Raw genomic sequence first — 26,461 nt, 5'->3', positions numbered from 1 at the left:
TGGGCCGGGGGGCTGCGGGCAGGGGAAGCCTCGGGCCGGGCCGGGGCCGCAGCCTCGACACTGCGGCGGGTGCGGGTCACAGCGGCTGCGGGGTCTTTCAGACAGCCCGGTGAGCGTCTGCCGCCCCGAGCCGCGGGCCCTCCCCACAACGAGAATCACAAATGGTTTGGGTTAGAAGGGACCTTAAAGCTCATCCAGTGCCACCCCTGCCATGGGCAGGGACACCTCCCACTGTCCCAGGCTGCTCCAAGCCCCAATGTCCAGCCTGGCCTTGGACACTGCCAGGGATCATGGGGCAGCCACAGCTGCTCTGGGCACCCTGTGCCAGGGCCTGCCCACCCTCCCAGGGAACAATTCCTTCCCAATCTCCCATCCAGCCCTGCCCTCTGGCAGTGGGAAGCCATTCCCTGGGTCCTGTCCCTCCATGCCTTGTCCCCAGTCCCTCTCCAGCTCTCCTGGAGTCCCTTTAGGCCCTGGAAGGGGCTCTGAGCTCTCCCTGGAGCCTTCTCCAGGTGAACACCCCCAGCCTGTGCTAAACCAGCACAGACCCCCTGACCAAGGGGTAGGAAATTTGTCTTTCCCACTAATGAAAATGATGTCACTCCTCTGGGTGTTGGAGCAGCCCAAGTTTTACATCAAGGATACATCAAGGGCCCTTTCCAGCCTGCCTTGTTGGAGGTTTGAGGACCAACCACAGCCCAGGGTTCACCACATTGATGTGATGATGATGTGATGTGATGTGATGTGATGTGATGTGATGTGATGTGATGTGATGTGATGTGATGTGATGTTGGCCAGCAGTGGGGATTTGCCAGCAGACTGCTTTGAAGTGCTCAGGAATTGGAATCATCTCCTTCCCTGGATGCAGGTGGGAGGATGGGATGTGTAAATGGGTCAGTACACCTCTTGCCCCTTGGGTTGAGAATTTTTCCTTTGTGTCATCTCCCCTGAAGTACTCCACATTTTTACATTAATATTTTTAGGAAGAAATTATAAACCTTCTGTATATTCATGTCAGATAGTCAGACCTGAAGCTGCTTTCAGCAGGCACAGCATCCTAGAAATGTGTAGTTTGGACCATAAAAGAGTACAGTCTTTCCTACTAATTTTTGATGATAAACCTTTTTGTTTTGTGAAGTTTATTTTGTCTGGAATAGTTCTCTGAGCTCCCTTCCAGTTAATTTTCCTGTCTCTGATATCCGTGGATGGAGTAAATAATTTGATTTTGTAGTATCTGTTGTATAATCACAAGGTCAGGGCCATGCTTCTGTTTAACTGTAAATATTTTTGAAACTAGAATTGCCTCTGACAGAGAGGAGAATACTTGGGGCAATGCAGGCTTAAACCTTGAATTCAGGATTCAGAGCACCTGTGAGTAAACTAAAGGGGCACTCACTCCAGGTGTAGTCACAGGCTGCAGGCAGAAGTGGTGCCCAGGGAGGTACATTGTCAGGCACAGTGGGCCACAGTGTTTTCCTCTACATCGTGAATAGTGACAGCAGAAGTATTTTTCATCATTTTAATGGAAAGATAAATTAATCCTTTAAAAACATAATGAATTATGTTCAACTGTATCCAGTGTTTGCTTTCCTGGCAGAGCTAGAAATGATTTTTGAAGGGGAATCTTGTACTTATGTACACCCATGTCAGCCTGTGTTTGGGGACTCCCTTTGCTGGTCTTGTTGGTGTCAGCCTTTTTACTGCTCTTTTCTTTTGGCTCCTGACTTTGAGCAGCTGTTAATTAATTGCACATCCGTGCATTCACAGCACTCCTGTGATGCCACCCAGTTACTGTTCCCTGGGCCTTCATCTGCACTGGTATCACCAGGCTCACTTGTGCTGGGCTCAAGCCCTCCATTCTTTCCTCTGGACTCTCCACTTGTGCACAACATTTCTTCTGACATCAACACTCATTCCTAACCTTCCAACCTTTAGGTTCCTTTTTGCATGTTCCTGGCACAGGCTTCACCTTCTCCATCTACAGCTGTCCTTGAGCATCCCCAGCCATGTGTATCTCCAGGATGAATATTCACAGATCTCCCTACTCCTGGTCTCACCCTGCAGCTGTACTCCAAATCCCTCTGCTTCCAGCACTGCTTTGATGGGTACACACTCAGAAAGGCAGATACTGAATTTTTTCTCTGCCATGCCACATCCCATGCTGTGCACCAGATCCATGTTCTCCCTGGGTGGTGTCTCTCACGCAAAATTCAACATCCACTCCATCCACTGCTTTACAACCCTCAATCTTCACACATCTCACCTGCTATAGCCTCCTCCTTGAACATCCTTCATGTCTTCAGTGGGCTTCTCTGGCTCACAGGAGGGAAAATAACCTTAATCCTCACCATTTCTGGCCACCAGGGACACCACAGCTATCCACCTGGCTCCTTCCCAGTTCCATGCTGCTTCTTTTCCTTGTGTTTACCTTTGAAAGCTGCAGTGGCTGCTTGTCACCACCCCTGTCCTCCTCACCTCCTGTTCCTTTTACAGTCCAACAGTTCTCCTCAGCTGTCTGGTCTTCAGACCTGGGCACGGTTTCCTTTTTGTTTACGCTGGTTGACACCCTCATTTTTTTCCTGCCCCATTGGAAACTCACAGAACACTTGCTGACCAAACCTATTCTGATTTCCAGCGGATCTGGGAGGGGTTCCAGGCCCGGGAGGCTGTGGGAGCTCCCTGGGTGCTTGGTCTCGGCTTTCAGGCTCCACCAACTGGAGAACAATCGGGGCAGTCACAGCTGCACTGTGAGCACCAGCCCCTGGCTTTGTCATGGTGATTGGATTTTCAGTCCCTCTCTGCTGTCTTGGCAACCTGAGGTCAAAGAACACAGATGCTTCACTGTCTGACAGCTTCTGCTTTGGGCTTGTGGTAAATTAGGTAGAAAAAGAAATTATATGCTGTAGTTTTAATTACCTAGAGGTAATACAGACAGTTGCAGAGAAGTACATGAACTAACCCAAGCTTCCTTTTAACTCTTAAACTGCTTGGTTTCATGTATTTTTTCTTAGGGGAGATTTTTGGAATGGCTATAGCAGAAAACACTGGATTAAACTTAGAACCAGCTGAAACCATTTCCATAGCCAAGGGCAGCTGCCTTGGCCAAAGGCTTGGAGCTTGAATTGTTTTCACTCCTGTTCTTAAGCTGTGAGAGCTCACATGAAGCTGATACGCTGTTGGCCTTGTGCCTGTCCAAGAGTCATCTATGACCCAGGGTCACACAGACCTTGGAACTAAGAGAGAAAAATCATCCAGTATCTATGCACATATCACATATGTTTTCATTTCTCTGTTTCTAGTTTTTCCCTTTTTAGAGTCAAAATTACTATAATTAATGTCTTGAATGGTTTAATTTCTGATTGATAAATCAATACAAATATTTGTTTTGTAGTCTGTATATTGTTTTTATTCTACTAAAATTTTACTCATCAAAATAAAAAACAGTTCTTCCAGCCTCTGAGGCTGAAAGGGACCACATGTAGGTGGTGAGTGCTGAGTTGGCAGTGCTGGGTTAATGGTCTTAGATGTCTTTTCCAACCTGAATGATTCTGTGATTCTATAAAGTTTATCTTCTTTATTTGAAAGTAGTTCTATGATTTACCTAGTGGGGTCTGTCCTATAAATGTGCAAATAATTTTACAGTTACATCTCTAATAAATCAAGCCTGTGCTTTGGTCTCAGGACTGTCTGTCCAAACTATTTGCATGTGGTAAATATGGGCTGCAGTCTTTAAATCTGGGCTGTCTCTAAAAACATCAGAACCATCCTGACACCCCCTCAATCTCCAGATGAAAACTTCGTGTATTGAACACAGAACCTTTATGGGGCTTGATTTAAATCAGTGTAAATACTTATATTTTAAAATATATTTCACCATTTATTGCTTCTGTTGTGTCCTTTGCCCCTAGTCCTTCCTGTGCTCTCCAAAGAAGAGATGCAAATTAAAGTCCTATGAAACAATACACTCCTGGCACAGGCTTCACCTTCTCCATCATATATCTGTCCTTATTCACCATCTGGAGAAGATCCACTTGCCTGTGTTTTGATACACATAGATTTGTTTGTCACTGGAGTCAGAGCTGGGTGGTTTTAGGCTCAATAAACCTATCAACAAACCATTTGGGAACCTAAACACACCAGGTGAGCCAGCAGTGTTATACCAGGCAATGTCACTGGGATAGGGACCTTGAGCATCCCGTTGTCCTGTGGGTTTGATGAGGTGGCTGAGGGACATGGAGCAAAAGCCTGCCCTGTGCCCAGGTGGGATCTGCCTTCCTGGAGGGCTGCTGGGAGAAGCGGGAGCAGGCAGCCAGACCTGGCCTTGAGGTTTGTGTGGGAAGTTGGAGGGATTTGCTGTGTTTCGGCAGCTGCTGCCAAAGGTTGTGAGGAATTAACATGTAGGGAGTTACTCTAAGAACTGTAGTTCTGTTATACTGAAATACCAGTTATTCCTGGTTTACCTGCTGACTTCCCCAGCTGGAATCACTGTTGCTCTTTCCTCAAACTCAGTTATGTTCTCTCTGTTGGGAACCAATCTTGGAATAACTCAGCAGAAGACTTGTTGAACCCCTGTTCACAAGGGATTCAATGGTTCTAGTACTGAGGCTTTTTTTGTGTGTCCAGTGCCAATTCCATATTGTTCCTTTTTGTTGTCTTTGCAAAAGTGCCAGATAGCAGTTGGATGCATCATGAAGGTGTTACAGCACACCAGCACTGCTGCCTCTTTCCAGGTCCTGTCCCCGTCAGAGCACAGAGGTTACACAAATCCACATTGATTATCAATAATAGTATTTTCCCACAGTTCTTGAGTGGCCTTTGCTCAGTGGCCTTTTGAAGCCTTGACTGTCCTTGTCCCGCATCACCTTTCAGAAGGATCTGCCAGCTTGTTTTGCTGCAGCGCTCTGGGACTGCTCCAGCTGCCTGTTTCTAGAAAATGAGCACTATTACTCCAGGGAAGCTCACTGCCTGATTCCATGTGGAACTTCTCTGGTGTAAGCTACACAGGTGATCCCAAAGTTCTAGCTGTAGCAGCTACTAACTTTGGAGGCAGGGCTGGGCAGTGGAGCCTCTAGCGTGGCTCCAGCTGCTCCCCACACACAGAAAAGGTTTTGGGTTTTTTTGCGTTTCCCAAGTATTTTTCTTCAGCATTTTTATCTCCTTTAGGATATTGAGCATGCTGCTATGCCCAGAGGTGCGTTGGCTCTTACCCAGCAAGTATTGGAGCCCCCAGTGCTGCCCTAGAATGCTTCCAGCCTAGCAAGAGAAGTGTGGGATCATGAGAACTCAGCCATCCTGGCTGCAGAGGAGCCACTTGCTGCAGCTCCTTCCTGCCAGCATCTGACAGACATTTCACAACCTCAGGCCAAGCTGTCACTGCCTCAGGAAGCATTTCTGGTCTGCCTAAATCTCCCTCGTGGCAGTTTCAGTCCACTGCTTCACTCCATGTCTCCTGTGCATGTGGGCAAGATTTATTCTCCTTTTATGGAATCTGTAAGGTAGGAAAAAACCTCTAAGATCATTGAGGCTGGTAGCTGCAGTTTTGTGTCTGTGTGGTGTGTTACACGTGGGGCAATGGGCGTTTCCTCCCTTGCCCCCAAAGCAGATGCAGCGGATGCATCTGATGTTGGAATGAAGCCTCTGCCACAGGGACGGGGCCGCGCTGTTTGTGCCCTCGCTTGCATAGCCCCTTGGAAAGTGCTGAGACAGGGAAGAGCTGTGGCTGCAGGGACTGCTGAGACACAGCACAAACATTCCTGGAATGACCTGGGGATCTGTGTGCCTGACCGCCAGCACATCGTGCAGGGATGAGGGGACAACAAGACCATCTTGCTCTGTGCCATCTTCTAATGCCCTGCCATTCCCCGGCCAGTGGTAGGAGCAGGTACACCACTGCTGGCATCCTGGAATGCTGCGTGATGCTTACCTCATCCTCGGGCTGTGTCTGCAGGAGGAGGAGGGGAGCATGGCAGGATAATGAGAGGATTACTTACAGCCAGCCCCACCACCCCCCGAGCCCTGCAGCTCATCTGTGCTGCTCTCAGAGCCGTGCGGGGGCGGGGAGTGAGGAGGGATAATTTAGGAACATGAGGTTGGGAAGTGATTTAATTAGGACATGGAGCTGCTCTCTCCGGGGTGCAGCCCACCACCCTCTTCCAAGGCTTGGGGCCCCCCTTTTCCTCTCTCCAGCATGGGCTCAGCTATGCAAGCAGCTGCTTATTCCAGTTATTAAACTGTGCACCTGTGACTCCTGCTCCCCTGTGCTTCCCCAAGCAGGAGCTCAGCAATCCCTGTGGGTTCCACAGCCCAGTGATTCCTGTAAGAGCTCCCCCAGCCCAGAGGTCTCTGCAGCTCTCACAGCTCCCATCCCTGGGGCTGCATGGGCAGCAGCAGTAATCCTGTGCCCTGAAGCCTCCAAAATCATCACTGGCTCAGTCCTTGTGTCCATCCCTGGGGCTAAGGTCCACAGGCTCAGTTACTCACTGCCATTTAAACGGGGTGGGTGGCAGCCCCAGCACTGATTTTCTCTCTAGTACCAATCCCATGTTACTCCCCTCTGGATTTGCATTTCTCCTTGTCCTGCTGCACCTGCCTTATGGGAACTGTCACAACAAACCAGCACTGCCCTGCCAACTACTCTCCCAGTCCTCCCAGTCCAGCAGCATCACTGGAGAGGCTCAGCCAGCCCTTCCTGCTGCCTGCCCACTCCCACACTGTCTGTGGGGATTATTACCCAGGACTCACGTTAACCCTCTTAGCCCAGTCCGGACAGAGCACGTGTACCAGAGCTGCTCCTGCCCCATGGCCCGTAAAGCCCTTCCCAGTTCCTGGAGCCCCAGCACTTACCACTGCAGCACTGACCCACATACCTCCCTGCAGCTCTGGAAATAGATTGATTTCCTGCAGCCTGATTACACCATTGCCATGGCTCCCAGAAAATAGAGGACTTTATTTATATTTTTAAGTTAATTTGGAGAAGAATACTGCTCTGGAAAACAGGCATATGATCAGCCACATGAAAGCAGCAAGCAGCTGCTCCTGGAGCTCCATGAAACAGGGTTCTGGGAGCTGCACATGGTAATGGTTTCGTTTTACATCTCTTTCAAAGCGGGGGTATGGATGAGGCAGCCAGTGTTTTCTCTTACAATTACAGGCTGCCATCTTAAAGCCCTGCTGATGCTGTTTAGTTTGGATTTTTTTTTTCTCTGCTGATATAGTTTTCAAAAACAAATTCCTGTAGAAGGGCTGTCTGGGTGCCAGTGGCTGCTGCCACCCCCCTTTTTTTTTCTGTGTGCATTAATGAGTAGTCAATTAAAAATCAATTAATACATGTTCTGTGCAGAGCATGTTACTGCTGTAGGATGGTGTATGACACATGAACAGATGAATTTTGTAATCCTATTTAAAAAAAAATCCCACAAGTGTGCTCGAGAGGCCCCACTGGCCTCCCAGGCGCCCAGGAATTACATTTCAATCCTTTAATACCCTGCTGGCTGCATCCCTGGCACCCCCTGCTCTGCTGGGGAGGATCCTGTGCTTTGTGTGCCACAGCCTAACAGAGATTCTGTGCATTTTTAGAAATGAATGTTTTAAAATAGATTAAATATCAATGATTGTGAGGCTCATTCAATAACTCTTTGGTCTTTTGCAGCTTAAAAGGCTGATTGAGACCCCTGCTAGTAGAGCCAAGAGATGTGACTGCCATCAACTTTCCTCCACAGGGGAACATAAATGTCACCCTCAGCCCATCCCTCTCTGATGGAAAGGCAGGAAAGTGAGGACTTTCCTGCCCTTCCTCAGCCCTGTGCTGGGCTCCCTTCTCTTCCTGTGTCCCTGTGGATCTTTTTACTTACCTTTGTCCTGCTGACAATGGATTTATTACCGAGATTAAAGCTGAGTCGCTAAGGAGGGTTCAGCCTCTGCCTCCCCAGGTGCCTGTTGAACACTTGCTTTTTAATGAAGAAGGACTCTTATCTCAGGAAGGACATTTCTCTGGAAAACAGCAGTGTGGGGATGGGGGTATCCGTGGGTTATCCTTTAGTTCCCATTAATTGCACAAGTTCTCCCACCCTTTGGCTCATAACCTTGGGCAGCTTTAGTGACCTTGCCCTGGTGCTGCTCAGCACCATCCTCACTGCTCACAGGGGGGTTCAGTCCCATCTGGGTCAATATTGGGGTATTTATGTACTGTAAGGCTCAAGTCCTAGCCTACCCCAGCCCTGTGGGGTCCTGGTTTCTGTGGATCTGGCTGGAGCTTGTCCTTGTGACTGGAACCCCGGTAGCAGCAGGGTGGCAGTGGGCAGCATGACCCTCCCTTTCCCCACTTTCTGGGGGTGCTTTCCTGAGCATCGACTGGGGAGCAGCTTCCCACCTTGAGTCTTGGGGACACAGAGATCACAACGAGCCAGAGCCATTGCAGAAACAGTGTTTATGAGGATGACCAAATCAGCCTGTTGCTCACAAGCCACGACACAGAGGTGCCAAGCGGGGCCACAGCTCCGGTGGCAGCAGTGCTGGGACGAGGCAGGACACGAAGCAGTGCTGGCAGACAGAGGGGTTCACCGGAGCCAGCGTATCCTACTGCGGGTCCCAACAGCCTCTCCAGGGCCCCCCAGGGACTGGCCAGCGAGAAGTAATGGAACAGCTTGCCCACAGTCCCCAGCTCCTTGCAGCATGCAAAGGATGAGATGGAGCAGGGTGTCCATGCTGCAAGGCCTGTCAGGTAGGCAACCTCACGCTCGACTGACTTCCAAAACATGCTGAAAACCTCTTCCATTCCACTTTAGGCTGCCTATGGGCAAAACATCCAGGGGTGGCTGCAGCAGTGCTGCTGGGGAGCCCCCCATGACACCCTTGCAGCTGGGGTGACCCCAGAGCACGGGGATGATTGCTGAGGAGGGGGCAATACTGAAAAGCACCTGCTGAGCCTGTCCCAAGCCCCAGACAGCCTGGAAGGGGCATCACGCAGGGCTGAGCTCCCCGTGGTGGGGCAGGTGGTGCTGCTGGGGTGCAGGAGAAGTGGGGAGCTGGCTCCAGGCAGACCAGCCCAGGGATGCCACTGGGGACCTCCAGGGACAAGGCAACATACCTGGGGTCCTGAGCACCCATACCCCACTCAGGGCTGGGGCAGGAGCCTGGCCATAGCATTATCTTCCGGTAGGCATGGCCCCCAGCCCACCCTCAGACAGCCAATTCCAGCAGCTGGGAAGATGCAGCTGGGCTGCTGCCGTGCCAGCCTCCACTGGCTTTCTTGGGGTACCTGCCCAGCCACCCACTCTGGCCATATTCCTTCTCCATGTCACGTGTCCAGCTGCCCCTCAGCCCCCTCAGCCCCAGCCTTTGAGGAGAGCAGCCCTGGGGATAGGGATGGCAGGGGTGCCTGTGGGGATGCATGATTAGCCCCTGCCTCCTTCCGAAGGGGACGCTGCAGGAGGCAGGGGGGCTGCAGTCGGGATGAGTCAGGATGCACAGCACTGGGCTGCCTGTCCCAGTCCCTGGGGAACCTCTGCATCCCCCATGGATGTGCTGGCAGACAAGAGATGTGCTGGACAGTGCCAGGGTGTGCTCTGGGAGAGGTGATGAGGACATGGCTCCTCATGAGCAGGGCAGGCACTGGGCTGAGACCCAGCTCCCGAGCGCAGGGGATGGGGAGGGAGGCAGCCAGCCCCTCCACATTCTGTCAGAAGCGCGTGGGGAAGGGTGAGCATCCTCATCCTCTCCAGATGGAGCCCCGCACCCAGGGCAGCCCCAGTGGCTCTGCTGTCGGAGGGACCAGGAGGAGGGGGGTGGGTCTCTGGCCTCACTGCGGAAGGGGATTCCGATGCTCCCATCTCCAGGTGCCCCCATTCCCAGAGGTGTCATCTCTTGCAGTCATCGATGTCGGTGTCTGGCAGCTCAGTGGCAGGCTGGGAGCTGGGCTGCACTGCCTGCACCCTCTCCTCCAGGCTGCTGCCTGGGAACACCACATAGCGGGTGCTGATACGCTGGGGCTGCAGCTCCCGCAGGTTCTCCTTGCTGTGCCAGATGCCGTAGCCGAAGTAGACGATCAGGCCTGCAGTGGGGACAGGGACAGAAGAGGCTCCAGCACAGCCTGGCTGCTGGCACCATCATGGCTGGCATCACAGCGGAATGTGGCACGGATGTGGCTGGCAACTTGGCGGAGCAACAAGCCAGAGCACCATGGGGGCTTAACTGAGCTGCTTGCAGGAGGAAGAGGGTCCTGCAGCATGTTAAGAGCAAGGGAAGCACCCTCAGTCCCTGGGAAAGGGAAGGACTTCCTGAGGAGAAGGGGGTGATTCTGGCCCAGGGCTTGAAGGAGGATCTGAACTTCAATAGGGACAAGCTGAAACACTCCGGGACACAGAGAGGCTCAGGAGATGCTGGGAGACCTCGGCTTGCATCTCCCAAGGGGAACTGGAGGCAGAAAGGGGCAGGATACACCTTATAGACCCGTAAGTGGAGAAGAGGAGCTGCCAAAGCAGCTGGAGGGTGCCAAGACAAGCCCTGTTCCCCCTCCACGGAGCAGCCATGGGAGCACTCACCTAAGAGGAGCCAGATGGCGAAGCGGAGCCACGTCATGTAACTGAGCTTCAGCATCAGGTAGATGTTGAGGATGATGCTCAGCGCTGGGGATAGGGGTACCAGGGGGATCTACAGGAGAAAAGGAGCTCGCGGGGGTGAGACCTGCAGGACCACATTCCCCATCTTTAAAATCATAGGGACAAAAGGCAGCACTGGCAAATGTGTGGGACAAAGGGACTGTCACCTTGAGATTTCTAAAAATGGCACTTTTTTTTAAGGAAAAGGAACAATGGAGTCAGTAGCTGGGAGCCAGGCTGGCGGGGTGGGCACAGGCATCATCATGAGGACCAAACAAGCTCCTGGCGGGATCCTGAGCCAACGTGGTCCTTGCTGGAGGAGCCAGGGCAGGGGCATGGCAGGGAAGTGGTGTCACCACTGGTGTTATGAAGCTGCACTGACCACATCAAGGCCCAGGTGGGCTGAAAACAGGAGAGGGGGAGCACAGGAGGCATGGAAGTGGTTTGGAGGCTGAAAATGAGCTCCATCACATAGCTGAAGGGCAGCCAAAGTAAGGAGCTGGGGCAGGAGAGGAGCAGAGGAGTTGTGGGGATGCAGAGAAGGGAGCCCAAGGTGGACAGAAGCCATCTCCCCTATCCCATGGGATGGACACAGAACTGCTGGGGATGTCCCCTGCTGGGGACCAGTGGCCACACAGAGCAACAGGCAGAGGCACCAACATTCCCCACACGCAGTGTCCTCAAACACCCTCTACCTCCTTTCCTCCCTCCTCCTCTTTCAGCAGTTGTGGTGCTTTCAACGAAGTGCTGTGCCTGGGAGCCCTGCAGGTCCATCAGAGCTGCTCCCACCTCCCCTCACCCCTGCAGTGGATTCCCTGCCTGGGCCTTGGGCATACCTGGAAGGTCTGGGTGCTGTGCTGTTGCTCGTGGGCCCAGATGAGGAGGAGGCTGAGCAGGAAGCCCAGACTGAAGAGGACCAGTAGCAGGGAGTAGCTCCAGGTGGGCAGGTGGAGGTGGGTGTTGCCAAACACCAAGATGGAGCAGAGGCAGATGGCAGACACCATCAGGGTCACCACGGCCACCGTGACCACCTCACCCGGGTAAAAGTCGCTGAGGAACTCCAAGTAGGGCTCAAATGCTGCCTTCAGCTGCCCTGGCTCCCGCTGCTCTTTGCTCTTGTCCCTGTCCACCAGCTGCAGCTTGTCAGAGAAGGACTCGTACTCCTTCAGCTCGCTGCAGGACGGGCCCTCATGGGGCTCGGGGTTGGGCCGGCCGCCGGCCACCGGCATGGCAACATCCCCCTTCTGCTGCTGGAAGCGCAGGACGATGATGCTCGCAGCCACGAAGGTGTAGGCCAGCAGTGTGCCAATGGACAGGAACTGCACCAGGGCCTCAAGGTCAAAGACGAGGGCCAGCAGGGCCATGAGCAGCCCGAAGACCACGATGCCGATGACGGGCACCTGCGTGCGGGGGTGCACTCGGGAGAAGACCTGGAAGAAGAGACCATCCTCGGCCATGGCGTAGACGATGCGTGGCAGGGAGAAGAGGTTGCTCAACAGAACTGTGTTCATTGCTGAGGGACGGGCAGAAGAAGGGAGACCCCATCAGACCCAAACCCAAACTGGGGGCTGTTCCCAGCCCCCAAGGCAGGGGGGGGTAGGCAGCTCCCTCCCACTGCTGCCTGTACTCACCACAAATGGAGCCAGCAGCCACCAGAAACCCTGCCCAGGCGTAGCCCCTCCTGTAGAACGCATCAGCCAGGGCAGAGTCAGGGTCCAGTGTGTGCCAGGGCACCATCAGCGTCAGCACAACTGACACCAGGATGTAGGCGCCGGTGGCCAGCCCCAAGGAGAAAGCAATGGCCCTGGGGACAGCCCTCTGCGGGTTCCTGGCCTCCTCACTGGAGGCTGCGATGACATCAAAGCCCACAAAGGCATAGAAACAGGTGGCTGTGCCAGCCATGATGCCCGACAGCCCATATGGGGCAAAGCCACCCTCCTGGGTGCTCCAGTTCTTGGGCTGTGCGAGGACAAAGCCCATAATGAGGATGAAGAGGATAACACCCATGCTGACGGCCGAGAAGACGTGGTTGAGCCAGGAGGACACTTTGGCCCCAAAGGAGATGAAGGCGGTGGCTACCAGCAGGATGGCGGCCGCCAGGAAGTCTGGATAGCGGGCCAGGAACGGCACCTGCCAGGCACCCACATGGGTCTCGGTGAAGTTCTTGATCTTGTGGTTAAAGATGGAGTCCAGATAGCCACTCCAGGCCCTGGCCACTGCGGCCCCCCCAATCATGTACTCCAGCAGCACGTTCCAGCCAATGAGGAAAGCCCAGATTTCACCCACGGACACGTAGGTGAACATGTAGGCAGAGCCTGTCTTGGGCACGCGGGCTCCAAACTCAGCGTAGCAGAGAGCAGCCAGGAGAGAGGCAAAGCCGGCGATAATGAAGGAAATGATGACGGCAGGGCCAGCGATCTCCTTGGCCACAGTGCCTGTGAGGACGTACAGCCCAGAGCCCACCATGCCCCCAATGCCCAGCAGCGTTAAGTCAATGGTGGAAAGGCATCTGTTGAAGGATGTCTCCATCATGTCATCCTCCAGGGTCTTCACCCGGTTGAGTTTCTGGCAGAAGCGGGTCAGGTCGGTGGAGCGGGGCAGCCATTTTGCCATCCTGGAGGCAGTGGGCCCTGCCCTCAGCAGAGTGAAGGGTCCTCGGCAGCAAGACCCTGCCTGGAGACCTGGTAGAGGGGCAGGAAGGGGTGAGCATTCCCTTTGCAGTGAGGTATCAGGTGCTGGCAACAGGGTGGAAAAACCACCAGGACACATTCCAGGTGTCCTTGGCTCCTCAGCCAGCATGGAGCTCAGCACAGAGCGTGTCCTCCTCCAGGGGTGGCACAGGACAGGGACATGTGCCTGTGTGCCAGGTAAACCACAGCGCTCCCAGGGCAGCATCTCCCTGTTAAAGCCCAAACCAATCTGCTCTGGCCCTGATGAACGTTTCCTTGCTGCTTCCTCTCCACCTTATCCAACATCTACCTGAACTTTACCCTGCTGTGCTGGGACTCCACCACGGGGGCATGCAGCATCTCCCTGCTCCCAGGATCCTGCTGCTTCCCCAGGGAAAGCTCAGGCATGATGCAGAGGCTGCAGCAGAAGCAGCTCCTGCGAGGACACGGGAGTCCCCAGCCAGACCAAGAAACAGCCAATGCCAGGGACCAGCCACGGTGGCAGCTGCCACCGTGACAGTGGGAGGACACAGCGCTGGGGACCTTCAGGTGCCGCTTCCCAGCTGCTCCATGGGGTGATTGGTGAATTTGGGGACACTCTCCCCTCGCAGCTGCCCTCTTTCCTGTGCCAGAAACCCCACACCTACATAAACAACGTGTCCTGCTTGGAGGGCTGGTGCAGCCCCACTCCAGGGTCCACCTCTCAGAGGCCAAAAGGTCCTGGAAAGGCCACTGGGAGATGATGGAATGACAGGGCCAATGATGGCCCATGACGACAAGGGGCACAATCCGTGCTGGCTGAGAGCCCCATCCCAGCACACCCGGGTCCCCGCGACTGGAGGCGTTGGCAGTACTGGGATCCCCAATCCTAACACACGCAACAGGCGCAGCTAGGAGTATGCGGAGCTCGGTGCCCACTGGACACGGAGCATTCCCGGAGTTCGGGGGATGGCCAAGGGTGGGGACCTCCGGACCGAGGAGGGTGTGTGGGGATTTCGGATTCATCCTGGGCGGGGAGAGGTGATAGCTTCGCTCCTGCTCAGCCCCGCCACGATGCCGGTTCCGGGCGGCGCCGAGCCCCGGCCCCGATCCCGGCCGCGCTCCCCCGGGACGCTCCCCACAGTGCCGGTCTCAGGCCGGCTCCCGGTCCCAGGGGTTGTCGCTCACCTGCGAGGGTGGCCGAGGGCCCCGCACCGGCCCGGGCCTCACCTGCTCCGCTCTGCTCTGCGCCGCCGCCGCCCGGCTCCGCCTCCTCGGGCTCGGCGGAAGGGCGGGGGCCGGGCGGGGGCCGGGCGGGGGCCGGGCCCCATCCCCAGGGGTGTCTACCCGGGACGGGGAGCAGAGGTTGGGGGGTACCCGGGCTGCACCCCTAGCCCCAGGGAGGAGCAGACACGTGGGGGATACCCACGGCCCCAGAGTGGGCATCCCCCCGGGAGTGTGTGCGAAGCTGGAGCCGCACGGAAACGAGATACAGGGTGGTCATGGAGATGTTCCAAAGGCTGGAGCCCTGGGCTGCCCTAGAGCCAGCCTGGGAGAGCTGGGGGTGTTCACCTGGAGAGGAGAAGGCTCCAGGGAGAGCTCAGAGCCCCTTCCCATGCCTAAAGGGGTTCCAAGAGAAGGGAGAGGGACTTGGGACAAGGCATGGAGGGACAGGACACAGGGAATGGCTTCCCAGTGCCAGAGGGCAGGGCTGAATGGGATATTGGGAAGGAATTGTTCCCTGTGAGGGTGGGGAGGCCCTGGCACAGGGTGCCCAGAGCAGCTGTGGCTGCCCCTGGATCCCTGGCAGTGTCCAAGGCCAGGCTGGACATTGGGGTTTGGAGCAACCTGGGACAGTGGAAGGTGTTCCTGCTCATGAGCTTCTAATCCAAGGCCCTTCTAACCCAAACTACTCTGTGATTCTATGAAGGAACAGTTATCCCAAATCTCATCCACTGGATGCAGTTCTGGATGGAGCAAAGGGCTGAGACCCTGCTCCTCTGCTTCTACTCACTCTGCTCTGGAGCTGCTGCCTGAAGGACAGGCATCTCTGTGCTCAGGTGTTGTCATGGAGAAACTGAGGTGTGGGGAAAGCTGCTGGAGGGGGAGCTCCTAAACAGGCCCCTCCAGCTCACAGTCCTCCTGCCTGGCTAGGGCCTGGGCAAGAGCACAAAACCTGAGTAAAAGCCTATGGTGCTTCCACCTGGCTCTGCAGGGCAGTGAAGCAGATGGACCTCTGGCCATCCCTAAGTCAAAAGGTCTTTCTTTTCCAGAAGTGCTTCACCTCCTCTTGAACCAACACAAACCTTCTGCCTCTCCTGCCCCCTGGGGCAGGAGTTTCCCAAGCAGTCACCTGTCCCACCCAAACCTGCCTGTTACAGGTGCCCTACAATGCTCCTGCTCCTGTGAGAGTGGAGTCTCCCTCCATGCCACTCATAGTTTTATCTCCACCCTGCCCCCTGTTGTGCCCTTTGTCAAAGATAAAGGAGTTCAGCTCAGCTGGAAGATGTTCCAGATCCCTGGTGTCCCTGGGGCCTTTGCAGAGCTTGTTCCATCCCTACCGTGCCTTTGTCAGGGTGAAGGGATTTGCATTTATATGCTTCATGGCAGCAACATGTTTTTCATTTTCTTCTCTGATCCCCTTCTCATGATTCATCTAATTTTCTGATGGCATCGAGCACTTAAGCTGACGTTTTCATGGACCCACCAGTCATTACCCCAAACGTCACCCTCAAGTTGCACCCACAACTCAGAGCCCACTGTGCAACACTTGAGGACCCCCACCTGAACACATTCACCTTTACCCACACTGAATCGACCTCCTTATGTGGAGGGGACCTCGCTCTCCTCCTCAACAGCCCAAAATATAGGAAAAGGAAGGAGAAAACAGGACTTGTCCCTTCCTGCCACCCATCACTCACCTTTCACCAGCTCCTGGGTGAACATGGGGCTGGCATGGAGCCACAGCTCTCACGTCAGTCACCTTGCACCTGAACAGGGAACTTGATCCTTGGGTTGCATCCCCTCTCCATGTCACTTCTGGCACATATGGAGCTCTGGGCAGTCCAGCTCTTTTCAGTCCAGCTCTGTGGATGGCTGAAGCCAAACACATGTTCCTGGGACACTGGTTCAGAGTTTGGGGGCGGCACAGGACACTGAACCAAGGAGCTGAGACAGCCAAAGCCCAGCAGAATTTCTAGCCCCTTTGGGTCGCTCTCACCAGGTCTGCCCCGTGTTACCGCCAGTACCACAGCTGCAGTGGCAGGGGCAACCCTGTGGGATGGTGTCACCCTCTGGTGACACAATGACACTTGCTTGGAAAAAATAGCAGTATCCTCCACGTTGTACTGTCCAGTTTCAGGGGGCTGAGCAAGTGTTCCTCTGGTGAAATCCTGCTGACCTGATCACAAGCCATCCCAGGGGCTTTGCTCCCTTAGGGTAACCTTTCCCACCAGCTATCCCCATCTGACCCCCTGCAGCTCTCCACCTTGGCCTTTCTGAAACCCAAAAAAGACAACAGGCATGGAAAACTTCAGCTTGGATCTGATCAGCTGCCTGGCAGAGCCAACTACAAACAGATGGTGGAAGCAGGAAGCCCAAGAGCTGCTGTTGTCATGGCAGTGCCAGAACAGCTCCCATGATTCCTGGCACCAGCTCTCCTTGGAGACACAGCAGCAATTCTGGATCACGCAGGGCTCTGGACCAAGGTGGGCTCCATTCCTTGCCCCACAGGGCAGCGCAGTGAGGCTGAACCCACCAGCAGTAACCTCAATCCCAGTTCCTCCAGCCACACCCTCACTCTGCTGCTGCTCCAGCCATTCCAGAGCTCTTGTGCAGAGGAAAGGGGAGCTTCTAGGAGGCAGTGTGGCCCCCAGCATCTGGGCATCCTTTCCTGCCACAGAACCCATTGTTCACCCCTGCCTTCCTCATCCTCACCTCAGGCAGCAATTTCCTTGCCAATAGCTCTGGTCACAAACCCGAACACAGATGCTGACTTCACCCGGTCTGCACCAGTGACTACCCTGTGTCCTCCCAGGAGAATGAAGGTGTCTCCAGAGGGGAATGTTGCCCACGTTGCCCATCACCATTTCTCAGCAGTGTAGCACAGACCTCCCACGTGAGGGTCCAGGGGCAACACAGTTCCAGGAGGTCTGTGGGGACGCTGCAGTGGTGCAGGTCCCACACCAGCCTGCCTTCCAGACAGGGATTTTCATCCAGGAGGTGAAGACCCCACACAAGCAGTAGGTCTTGTCTCCAGCTGCTGAACCTCAACAGCATCACCCTCATGGGGAGGGAACACCCACACACGATGGAAATGGGAGGAGGCCTCAGCCCTGAATTTCCAAAAACCTCATTGGTCCTTGCAGCTCTGATCTTGTTTGTCTCCTCCAGGACCAGCTCTCTGCACCATAAGGCCACCCACAAGTTCTTCCAACACCCGGAAAGGTCTCAGAAACACTCCAGGTTCCTCCCCAGCTTCCATCTAATGCACCATAAGCCCCACACTCAGCAACTGAGGACAGGACAAACACAACCACTGGCATTCAGAAAGCTGCAGCCTCAGAAAGGAGAGCAGAGTGTTTTATTTCTCTTAATTTGGAAACTGGTTTAAAAGAACAAAACAAAAGCTCTGCTTTCTGAGTCAGTGGGAACACTGAAAACACCAGTCCAGTAACTCTGGGCTGAGCTCTGAAATCCTCCTTTAATACAGACAATGCTGGCCAGCATACAGATAAACTAATATAGCTAATGCTGGTACCAGCCTGGAGGAGACTCTGGGAAGGGTCTGCCTAAGAGGTTGTTTCTGCCTCAACAACACACAGAAATATCCTTGGAATTTCCGCCCCCCCCCCCCCAGTTATGTAATCTAAACACAAGGTCACCCTCACACAGCAGAGCTCAGTGTGCTGCCTCAGTACTCAGCCCAGCCTTGGCTCAGTGATGGCTTCAGCACAGCTGCAGGACATTCCTGGCAGGTGACCATGCTCCATCAGCTCCCAGCCGAGCCAGAGAGCCATCCCCAGGCTCCCAAGCACCCCCTGGCTGCACTGAGCTCTGCCTGCCCCAGCTCTAATCGAAGTGCCTCAGCAATTTCTTCTACTCTTGTAGCTTCTTCCTGACACAATAAAAAGCAAATGCATGGACAGTCTGTTGTTTAGAGGAAAGTCTGAGGAAAAACTCTGGGAAATGAACAGCAGATTTGCTCTTTCAGGAAGAAGTCTTCTCAGCCTCAGCTTCCTTCTGCTGCAGCTTCCGAATCAGCTCCAGCAAATTCATCTGTAAAGTCAGCTCCTGTAAAGGGAGAGAGACGTTTGTGCAAGGAGATGATCCCATTCCCTGCTGCAGGAACGACTGGCCTGTACCACCTCCTCAAGAGCTACTTGCTCTTAGGGAATTAAAAAAAAAAAAAAATCAACCAGGCAACTAAAAACCAAAGGCTTCATTGTGTTTAAGTGTTTCTCTAAAACACAGAGCAGTAGTATCTTAGCAGACCTGCTGCAAACTGTGGCTGTCTTAGGAATCCCAGTGCTTGAGGATTCCTTAAGGATCCAGAGACGGTCTTTCTTGACCATGATAAACGTGGTAGGGGCTATGAGGGCTGGCCAGTTCTGCAGGCTGAGGAGGGGCAGCAGCCCCAGAGGAGGTTCTCCAGGCCCCTCCCCACATCCTCCACAGCATCTCCAACTCCCCGACCCCTTCCCAGCACAGAAGGGCCAGAAGAGGAGGGATTGCTTTGGGAACCCTCTAAGTGGGATCCAAGGCAGGTGCAACACATGGCTGTGCTGGTGCATCAAATTCCCTGCAGGCATTTCATTCCTCATTCCTGGAAAACTCCCTTTTCCAGGACCACAACCAAATGGAGACACCAACATCAGCTCATGGTTCCTTTGCCATCTGCTCGTTCTTTAGTTATGTTTAGCTCAGAGACAACATGGTGGAGCCACTAATTCGCAAGTGTAGGTCTGTGACTCAGCCCTGCAGACACGGAGCTATGGAAATAAAAATCTGTTTCTGTAAAAATATATCCCCTGCACAAGGAAGCATTTCATACAGACTGGGGGGAAACACATCAGCTGATAGGAACTGCATGAACAGATTCCAGCAGGGATTTCTTGGTGGCACTCACAGGCACAAGCCAAGATCCGGGTCAGGCTTGGCACTTGTCCTGAAGGCAAACATACACAAACCCAGCAAACAGGAACCCTGGTAAGGGTTATTACTTACAAAAACAACATAAAGGGCAGGGCAGGAGGGAGAGAAGGGGCTTCCTGCATTATACAGCCGGAATAGCAGCACTGAAAAAATGAGAGGCTTGTTCAAGGCTCCACAACTGGGAGTCGTGTGGGTGGGTGTTAGAAAATGCCTGTTAAGCTTCATTTAAGCCGCCTTTTCTCAGCAGTAGGTCTTTATCAAAGTGACATTTAATCAGCTGAAAAAACAGAGTTAAGAACAGCCTGTCTCTGTGTTCCCTGCAGACTTGTATGGCTTTAGAACAGGACTTGGGAATTTTCAGTTTTTTCGTTCCTGCAGTGGCATAAGGACAACGTGGACAAACCCAGGTGACTCCTCAGATGTTTTGAGAGCAAATGCACTGGGGAAACTAGGAACAATTCTTTAATCACAACCTGAGATCATCAGCTCCAGCAAGTCACATGCAAGAATGAACAAGGTGCCTAATAAACAGTCTTGAAGGCAGTTTTTACAGCTAAGCTGAATACAAAAGCAATAAATTAATTATTTTAGTGCTTTTCAGATCCATTTGAGAGTCACAAGACTGCAGGCTCTTGGCACAGTGTTTCTTCTCTCCACAATGGAAAAAAATACTGCAGGAAGTTGGGAATGCTGCCAAGTGGTACCTGGGTTATGAACTGAGTACAAGGTCTGTCCAGTGGACACCACCCACCAGCTGGGAGGCAAAGGATGGATTGTTCTGTCTGACACAGCCATCCCCAATTTATCTACAGTGATATTTTTTAAAAAATTAAAGATACTAACCCAAGAGTACTGTCAAACAATCATGGAATGGTTTGGGTTGGAAGGGATTTTTAAAGGTCATCCATTCCCACCCCTGCCATGGGCAGGGACACCTTCCACCATCCCAGGCTGCTCCAAGCCCCGTCCAGCCTGGCCTTGGACACTGCCAGGGATCCAGGGGCAGCCACAGCTTCTCTGGGCACCCTGTGCCAGGGCCTCAGCACCCTCCCAGGGAACAATTCCCTCCCAATATCCCGGTATCCCATCTATCCCTGCCTTTTGGCAGTGGGAAGCCATTCCCTTGTCCTGTCACTCCAAGCTCTTGTCCAAACACCTCGCCTGCTGTGCCCGAACACCAACCTGAGGGTTGGTGGTGATGTAGAAGCCAGACACCCCAGCCTTCTCCAGGGTGCTCTGCTGGTCGATTACTTTTTGGTCCAATTCCAAGACTATCTTCTCATCCATCATTCGCTGTTCCTCTCGGATCTGTTGCTCCATGGCCTGGAAAACAGAACAGCCAATGTGAAAGTGAAATATCTGCCTTCTTCCTGGCTTTTTCTCATCTCTACAACTTTTACTGGAACCCAAGAGCAACCAGGCTCTGAATCTCTCCTGATGAGTCCAAGGATAGCAGTGGGCAACCAGCACAGCCCCAGGTCTTAACACCTCCACCTGCAAAGCTATCACTCAAGAAAATGCAGGGAACTCATGGGAACAGCCTGCTCTCCGAGTGTTTGGAGGCCAGAAAGACCATGAAGAACTGATCAGTGTCTGAATCACTTTCTCTGATGAGTTACCACCTGAGCTATGGCTGTGCTTGGCCCAAGAACTACATGCCCCTCTCAGGTGAGGCTGAAGGAAGCCTTGGAGGAATAACACAGGCCACTGAAGCTCATCAAGATGCCTCCCTGGACACTAATATGGAACTGCAGCTGTAAACCCCACACAGATCCTATTTATTTGTGAAAAGATCTGAACGCTGGGGCTCTATTTTTGACAGACTGAGAACATTATGAAAGAAGGACCTTGCCAGAATAGCCTCAACCAGGAGGACATGGCCACTCCTGCCTCACCAACATCTGCTCAACCTTCAGCAGATAGCCTCTGTGCTGCCTCCAGAGAAGAAATGGAGCCCAGCAAACTTATGGGTGCCAAAGGCACGCTGGAAATCAAGAGTGGGAGCAGAGAGCAGGATTGCAGGGCACAAGCAGAGTACAGCTGAAGTAAAGAGCTCCATGTGTGCAGAGGTGATACACCCCCACCAGGCTGCACTGAGCAGCAGACTTCCTCTGCAAGCCACAGGGAACACCAGGAATCATCAAATCCCATCAAAACACAATGACAGGCTCATTTTCCTAGGGTGGGCAGCAGAGTGAGGGGGTGGATTCTGCCCCTCTGCTCAGGTGCAACCCCACCTGCAGAGCTGGCTCCAGCTCTGGCAGCCCAGCACGGGAAGGACGTGGAGCTGCTGGAGCCAGTCCAGAGGAGGCCACAGAGATGCTCCAAGGGCTGAAGCCCCTGTGCGACCTTAGAGCCCCTTCCAGTGCCTAAAGGGGCTCCAAGAGAGCAAGAAAGGGACCTGGGACAAGGGATAGAGTGACAGGACAAGCAGGAATGCCTTCAAATGGAGAGGGCAGGATTAGATTAGATGTTAAGAGGGAATTCTTCCCTGTGAGGATGGTGACACACTGACAAAGATTGTCCAGAGAAGCTGAGGCTGTCCCATCCCTGGAAGTGTCCAAGGCCAGGCTAGATGGGGCCTGGAGCAACCTGGGATAGTGGCAGGTGTCCCCACCTATGGCAGGGTGTGGGACTGGATGAATTTTAAGGTCCCTTCCAACCCAAACCATTCCATGATTCTGTGCTTCTCCTGCAAGAAATAAGAAACAAATAAGCCATTAGAGAGCATCCAAAGGAGGGCAATGAACATGGTGAAGGGCTTTGAGGGGAAGCCATATGAGGAACAGCTGAGGACACCTGGTCTGTTCAGCTGGAGAAAACGAGACTGAGGGGAGACTTACTGAAATTACAACTTCCTTGGAAGGGGAAGAGGAAAGGCAGACATTGATCTGTTCTCTGTGGTGACCAGTGATAGGACCCGTGGGAATGGCTCAAAGTTGTGTCAGGGAAGGTTAGGCTGGAGATCAGGGAAAAGGTCCTTTCCCCACAGGGTGCTGGGCACTGCCCAGGCTCCCCAGGGAATGGGCACGGCCCCGAGGCTGCCAGAGCTCCAGGAGCGTTTGGACAGCGCTGCCAGGGATGCCCAGGGTGGGGTTGATTGTTGGGGTGCCTGTGCAGGGCCGGGAGTTGGACTGGATGATGCTTGTAGGTTTCTTCCAACTCAGCTTATTCTGTGATTCTCTGGAAAGCCACAAGTTTCAATGTTTCATTCGTGCAACGCTGTCCCTTTGTAACAGAGAACACAGGCACATGTTCAGCTGGAAACATCCACGTGGTTAAACTATCCCCACTGCACAGAAAGGCAGAAGTCACAAACCCCAGGATTCCCTACAGCAGTGGCTGGTGGTTAAAAAGCCCTTAGGGGGAGATGAAGGCCTCCACCCTGCCACAATTCCTGGTGAAAATTCAGAATTTGTGTGACAGATCTCTTGGCCATGAACAGTCTGGGCACAGGCTGAGGTCTGTCTGCAGCAAGGGTATCCACGGCTCTCTGCAAAACGTGTGACCTAACAAAGAGCAGTTATCACTCACATGGGGCAGGAGCTACCTCTTGGAACCTCTCCTGGATGTAGAGCCCACAATTAGCATGTCACAGTGAGAAACCTTCACAAAACCATCTGCAATTAAGGAGGATGCAGAACTTGGATCCACTAGAAGGTGACCATACAAAAGCTGCTTCAGAGAAAACATTCAGGGCAGGATCTCATGGCAATAAATGGGAAGAAACTCAACTCCAGCCACAAGAGAAGGCAAGGCAGAGGGATGACTGCTCCTTCACCACAGGATGCTGAGGAATGAACCTACGCAAGCTCTGTCCTCACACTTTCTTCAGTCCAGGGGTTCATGCTCTTTGTGGGAGATACAACAGATTGAAATCCCCATTCCGCAGATTTTCCTTCCTCCCACCCACCTCAGTGTGCCATTGTCTCCTTCACTTACTGTGCTGGAGGAATGACTTTCTTTGGGCTTGAAAAAACCCCCCAAATTTAAGTGCCTCACATTGTTTAGTGTCGGCATCTAATTCCAGGTTAGAGAAAAGTGCCGTATCTTGGACAGATCTGAGGCTTAAACACAGGTTTTGCTTCAGCCCTGGTGGCCACGGACCCTGTATGATGGGCTAAGCTTTTCTAAATGCCATGGGTTCCACAGAGAAGCCAAACATCCAAAACCTACACCTTGTATTACCTGTCCTGGGAGCCCAATCCCAAGCTGTCTCGAGGGAGGTGGTCATGGAAACCTTTAACCACAGAGCACAGCTCCAATTAGACACATATCAGATATAACTGAGATGATCAATCTGTTCCCAAAGTGCTCTATGGCAGAATTGTCAGAGGATAAAGAAGGGAAAAAGTGACTCTATTAACACCTGGGAGAGGAAAACAGAAGAAAGGCAGAGGGCAGGTAGGAGGAAGTGGGAGGAAGTTGCACAGCATATAAGACAAAGAGAAGTGAGACATATTTGAGCAATTTAATGAAATACTGGAAGCATTTAAGAGAGGCAGTAGATATTACTGCTGCAAGTCTAAATTACTCAGAGACAAAAGTAACAGGGACAGGTACCAGAGGTCCAGCCTGGCTTTAGTCACCTTGACGGACATGAGGAACGTGGAAACACCAAAGGATCCAACAGTGAGCTTGTGCTCACATGGTGCTTGTCATGGGCCAAGGCAGAAAACAGTTCTCGTTCGCCTAATGTGGACCAAAGTAACTTCCCCCCACATTTCAACTCCACTGATTATATTAATCTGCTACTTGCCATTTTCTTACATTATAAAACTGCCTCTATCTATCACCAACAGGTGACAGAAAAGTCCTTTGGGACTGAATCTTCTCAAAATGCCTTGGGATGCTCTCAGAAACTATTACTATAATTATGAAACTCGAGGTGTTTGCTCCTTATCAGTGCTACTCAGTAAAATGTGATTCTTTTGAGTATTTTCTGCTTTTGACTTGTTACAATATTATGGCAGATCTCAGGTGCCTTCTGCACGTTTTCTATCACTTGCTTCCTATCCTATAGAGGCTTCAGCCCACCATAATGATGGATCATTAAAGTACTGTGGACAGCATTGCCTTTGGAGAAGGCTCCTGAGCTTCCAAAATTCACAGATCACACCTGGGGTGGCAAGAGCCTGGGCCCCTACCTTGGGGAGACAAAAAGTAAAGCAGGAGGAGAAGGCCTCTAGACTGGGGTGGGGAACCTAGGTCTGTGCTAGCAAGGCCAGCCAGGACAGCTGGTGTCTCCCGAGGCTGCAGGGCAGGAATAGCCAAACCCTTTGGAGATGCTGCAATGCTCCTGCAGCAATGGGGCTGTGAGAGCCCTGGGAAGAGACACAGCTCTGCACCCGACCCCCCCCCCTCACCTCCACCTCCAGCCCAGCCCCCCTCACCTCCATCTCACGCTGCTGGGCTGCACGGAGCAGTGGGAGGTTGTGGGGCCTGCAGCACTGCTGAGCCTCCTTGTGCCGGTGGAACAGCTCCTGCTTCAGCCCTGCCATGGGCACGGGGGGCTCTCAGGAGGGCACACTACTGCCAGGTGCTCCCAGTGCCATCAGTTCCACCCCTCCCTCCCCCGAGTGCCCTTCCCACAGCTCCCTGGTGCCCTCACAACCCACCCCCAGGGCCCCCCAAAGCTGCCTTTCCAGTGCCACCCCCAAAGCCCCCCCAACCTGCCCCTCTCAGCGTCATCCCCAGCCCCCCAGTGTCCCCACCGCAGACCCCCAGTGCCCTCTAGTGTCACTCCCAGTGTCCTCCACTGTCTCACAATCTGCCCCCTCAATGTCACCTCCCACCCCCTCACTGTCCCCCCCAGTCCCCACACAACTCACCCCCTCGTTCCCCAGTGCCACCCCCAAGCCCCCACTGCCCCCCCAATCTGTCTCCCTGGTGCCCCCCCACCGCCCCCACAACGTCCCACCCTCAGTACCCCCCGAATCTCCTCCCTACCACAGAGATACCCCAGGCCCATCTCCCCCCGCAGCGTCCCCATCACTTCCCTGCAGTACTACCCCCATTTCTCCTGAGCTGTCCACTCCCTGTGTCCCCCCAGTGCTCCAGAACGGCCACCCTTGTGCCCCTCGCCCCAGTGCTCCCCTCTCCGGTCCCCCCAGTGGCCTGGGACTACCCCCCCGGTGCCTCCGGTACCGCGGTGCTCGCTGTGCAGCTGCCGCCGCTGGCTGTACAGGTTCTTCTCGGTGAGGTGCTGGATCTCCAGCAGCCCCTGCACGATCTCGAACACGGTCCCGTCCAGCAGCGCCAGCGCCAGCTCGGACAACGTCGTGTACGAGAGGCGCTGTTGGCAGGCGCTGCGGGCACACACCGGGTCAGCGCCGGCATCGGCAGCGGCCTGTGGCCCCCCTCGGGCTGCACTCACCTGGGCAGCGCCTTGACAAGCGCCTGGAGCTCGGCCAGCAGCCGGTAATGCCGCTCCTGCTGCCGGGACAGCACCACCTGCTGCTGGTGCTGCTGCTCGGCCACCTCGAACCCTCCAGACCGCGCCATTACCCCCGCGCCGCTCCCTCACCGTCCTCCTCCGATCTGCGCCTGCGCAGGGCCGCGGGCGGCCTCACCCTCCTGCCGGAACTTGCGCATGCGCGGGCCCGCCCCACGCCCCCGAGCACCTTCATCGCCCCGCCCCGCCCCCGAACCGCGCAGGCCTCGCCCCTCCAGCCTTCACAACCGCGCCCCCAGGAGCTGCTAATCCCGGCCCAGACCCCTCCCCGTGGCCCAGCCCATTTGCCGCCCCGCTGCCACGCCCCCTCGCCGACCCCGCCCGTTTCCCCGCCGCGTTCCGGCGCTCCCGCTCGCCGTTCCCGCACATCCCCGGTCCCTGCCGCTCCCGGTAGCGCGGCGGCAGCACCGGCCACCGCCCCCGCCTGCCCCGGGACTCCTACGCCCGGCCCCCCGAGCCCCGGCCGGAGATTTCCAGGCGGTTCCGCTCCAGCCCATCCCATGGGATGCACGAGCGGGAATCTCGGAGTGTCCCGCTGCTCCGGCTTGGAAGCAGCTACAGATGTTTCAAATTACTTTATCAGAAGCATTTCAGACGTAATTTGTCCTCTT

The 26,461-nt window shown here is 54.2% G+C and overlaps 2 protein-coding genes and 1 long non-coding RNA gene across 4 annotated transcripts; 1 reads left to right on the top strand and 2 right to left on the bottom strand.

Moving 5' to 3' along the window:
* The first annotated feature begins 7 nt into the window (after positions 1 to 7).
* On the top strand, positions 8 to 7,905 carry LOC125335424. Of its 2 annotated transcripts, none has more exons than XR_007207452.1 (3): positions 8 to 109; positions 5,164 to 5,495; positions 7,649 to 7,905. It is a non-coding gene; the product is annotated as an uncharacterized LOC125335424 (long non-coding RNA). The 2 variants fall into 2 exon arrangements; XR_007207453.1 differs by lacking the exon at positions 8 to 109 and adding an exon at positions 785 to 868.
* A 503-nt stretch (positions 7,906 to 8,408) lies between these two features.
* Positions 8,409 to 14,515, bottom strand: SLC7A4 (solute carrier family 7 member 4). The gene is made up of 5 exons (XM_048323037.1): positions 14,432 to 14,515; positions 12,227 to 13,276; positions 11,432 to 12,108; positions 10,539 to 10,647; positions 8,409 to 10,048 (listed from the first exon to the last, which is right to left on the bottom strand). The coding sequence occupies exons 2-5, from the start codon at positions 13,206 to 13,208 to the stop codon at positions 9,855 to 9,857; spliced, it is 1,962 nt and encodes a 653-aa protein (XP_048178994.1). The 5' UTR covers positions 13,209 to 13,276; positions 14,432 to 14,515; the 3' UTR covers positions 8,409 to 9,854.
* A 3,293-nt stretch (positions 14,516 to 17,808) lies between these two features.
* On the bottom strand, positions 17,809 to 25,963 carry LOC125335394 (protein DGCR6). The gene is made up of 5 exons (XM_048322965.1): positions 25,773 to 25,963; positions 25,544 to 25,704; positions 24,790 to 24,890; positions 20,579 to 20,719; positions 17,809 to 18,535 (listed from the first exon to the last, which is right to left on the bottom strand). Exons 1-5 carry the CDS (start codon positions 25,898 to 25,900, stop codon positions 18,452 to 18,454), a joined length of 615 nt encoding a protein of 204 aa, XP_048178922.1. The 5' UTR covers positions 25,901 to 25,963; the 3' UTR covers positions 17,809 to 18,451.
* Positions 25,964 to 26,461: the final 498 nt, after the last annotated feature.

This window comes from Corvus hawaiiensis, chromosome 18 (assembly GCF_020740725.1).
Source record: "Corvus hawaiiensis isolate bCorHaw1 chromosome 18, bCorHaw1.pri.cur, whole genome shotgun sequence".
Classification (NCBI taxonomy): Eukaryota; Metazoa; Chordata; class Aves; order Passeriformes; family Corvidae; genus Corvus; species Corvus hawaiiensis.
The sequence above is the reverse complement of the archived record's forward strand: the minus strand, read 5'-3'. Positions and strand labels throughout refer to the sequence as shown.

Bases quoted from the DNA above. Each gene is read 5' to 3' on its own strand.
- SLC7A4 (XM_048323037.1), bottom strand. From the start codon at position 13,208: ATGGCAAAATGGCTGCCCCGCTCCACCGACCTGACCCGCTTCTGCCAG. The intron at 10,648-11,431 runs GTATGCCCAAGG...TTTCTCCTGTAG, and splicing joins ACAGCACCCAGACCTTCCAG to ATCCCCCTGGTACCCCTATC. The intron at 10,049-10,538 runs GTGAGTGCTCCC...TCCCCACTGCAG, and splicing joins CGCCATCTGGCTCCTCTTAG to GCCTGATCGTCTACTTCGGC.
- LOC125335394 (XM_048322965.1), bottom strand. From the start codon at position 25,900: ATGGCGCGGTCTGGAGGGTTCGAGGTGGCCGAGCAGCAGCACCAGCAG. The intron at 25,705-25,772 runs GTGAGTGCAGCC...GTGTGCCCGCAG, and splicing joins CTTGTCAAGGCGCTGCCCAG to CGCCTGCCAACAGCGCCTCT. The intron at 24,891-25,543 runs GTACCGGAGGCA...TGCCCATGGCAG, and splicing joins GCTGCACAGCGAGCACCGCG to GGCTGAAGCAGGAGCTGTTC.